A 1,766-nucleotide genomic window follows, 5' to 3' on the forward strand; every position below is an offset into this window, starting at 1 on the left:
ACCCATCTGGTTTGGTCTCATGGTTTGATACACCATTTCATCCCAGCTAACAGGATAAGACTTCTAGAAGTCTGAGTCCAATCACACCAACGTTCAAAACGAGTCAAAACTAAAGGGAACCAGAACCATGAGCAACAGATGGGTCCCTGCTGCTCAGAAAGTTCTGAACATCTGTCTGGAAGGGTCCAGCAGCTTCCTTAGGACGCTGCATCAGCTGGTGGAACATATAACACCCAAACCCGAACTGAAGGTTCTGCTAGAATTACTGAAATGTTCTCAGCCAGCAGGATCCCCTTAGAGCGATCCGGTGTGGTGGAGGAATCCAGAAAGTCGTTTAAGCTGGAGAACAGTTCGTTTGATCTACACAGACCTGTTGATGGGAAAACTTCTCTAGAAACAGGTCCTGTCTGGATGACAGCCAGTCTTTAGTGAACCAGTGAGAGATGATATAGCATATATTTAAACACAACAATTACTGCACATAGTTGACGAGCTAAGATGGAGAAGCAGCCCCATCTGTGGCCAGATCAAATCCAGATGAAACTAGTTCTTTTAGGTCCAGTGGTCAACGTTGGATCTTCCGTGGTTGAAACTCCACAACTAGAACTGATGTCCGGGTCAGAAAAACAACCGTCATGCAGCAGAGTTAGTCAGTAGTCGTCATAGCGATACGTGTTGGGGTAGGCGTAGTGGTAATCGTAGCCATCCGTCCGCTCTGTTTTGGTCTGCAGTGGTTCTGGAGGAAACGACAGACTCTTGATGACACCGCCAGGCTCGTCTGTCACCTTGACTTCGGTGGAATAAGAAGAGGAGGCATCGTCCAGCAGGGAGGAGCAACCGGGCAGGCCTGGAGGTTTGGTTGGAGCGCAGGGCTGGTAGGACGTGAGGCTGCCAGAAGGTTTAGGACATGGCTGGTAGGGAGGCAGTGTCCCTGGAGGCTTTGGACAGGGCTGGTAGGACACCTGGAAAGGACAATTAGACAGTCACCCTCATATGTACTGTTACCATAAACATCAAGGTTTCTCTTTCAGACACACAAACATGGTGTACAGTGATAACAGAGGTCCATTTACTGCTAACAATAAGGCCGAGTTAGAACGTGTCCAACTGCTCATCTGCCTGAATCCCGGAGACCCAGAGGGAACCAAGGCACATCCTCACAGACGTGGACAAACTGGTTTCACGGTAGCAGAAATAACCCAACCAGAGAACTTTAGAGGAGCCCCAACAGAACGGCCATCTGTGAAACAGGAGGTCGTCTGACTTTCTCTACAACAAGAAACAATCCTCTGACTCAGAGTTTCCAATCCCTGGGTGTTCACGTCAATAATAAACTGGACTCCTAACTGCGACGCCTTCTATAATGAGACATTACAACCGCAATAACTGCTGCAGTGGAGAATAATTACTATTAATTACCCTGTGCAATAACTATATATATAAATATCCATCTATATAAATACCCATGTAATTTTCTGTATGATGATCCTACTATAAAAACAAAAGGCTGTCATATATGGACGCACTTTATGTACTGTATATATCCCATCATGCACCTTCTTCTTCTTCTTCTTCTTCTCCTTTGACTATTTGAGCTGATGGAACGAGTACATTTCTCTACTGTGAGATCAATAAAGTCATCAATTCATCAATCAATATTCGTAACTCCGTTCCAGGTAAAACACTGAATGACTATGGCAAGCCGATTTGACATTTATTGCACTCTCCTCTCTATTGTTCCATTTGTTTATCTCTAAATGTAGTGA

General features: G+C 45.3%; 1 protein-coding gene across 1 annotated transcript in view; it reads right to left on the reverse strand.

Annotated features, from left to right (window-relative positions):
• Positions 1 to 213: 213 nt before the first annotated feature.
• Positions 214 to 1,766, reverse strand: part of gcm2 (glial cells missing homolog 2 (Drosophila)) — a 15,560-nt gene continuing 14,007 nt past the window's right edge. Inside the window, exon 8 of the mRNA XM_015399604.1 lies at positions 214 to 962. Within this exon, the coding sequence (XP_015255090.1) occupies positions 651 to 962 (312 nt within the window). The 3' untranslated portion in view covers positions 214 to 650. The remainder of the gene's footprint in view (positions 963 to 1,766) is intronic.

Source organism: Cyprinodon variegatus, unplaced genomic scaffold (genome assembly GCF_000732505.1).
Source record: "Cyprinodon variegatus isolate N-32 unplaced genomic scaffold, C_variegatus-1.0 Scaffold1029, whole genome shotgun sequence".
Classification (NCBI taxonomy): domain Eukaryota; kingdom Metazoa; phylum Chordata; class Actinopteri; order Cyprinodontiformes; family Cyprinodontidae; genus Cyprinodon; species Cyprinodon variegatus.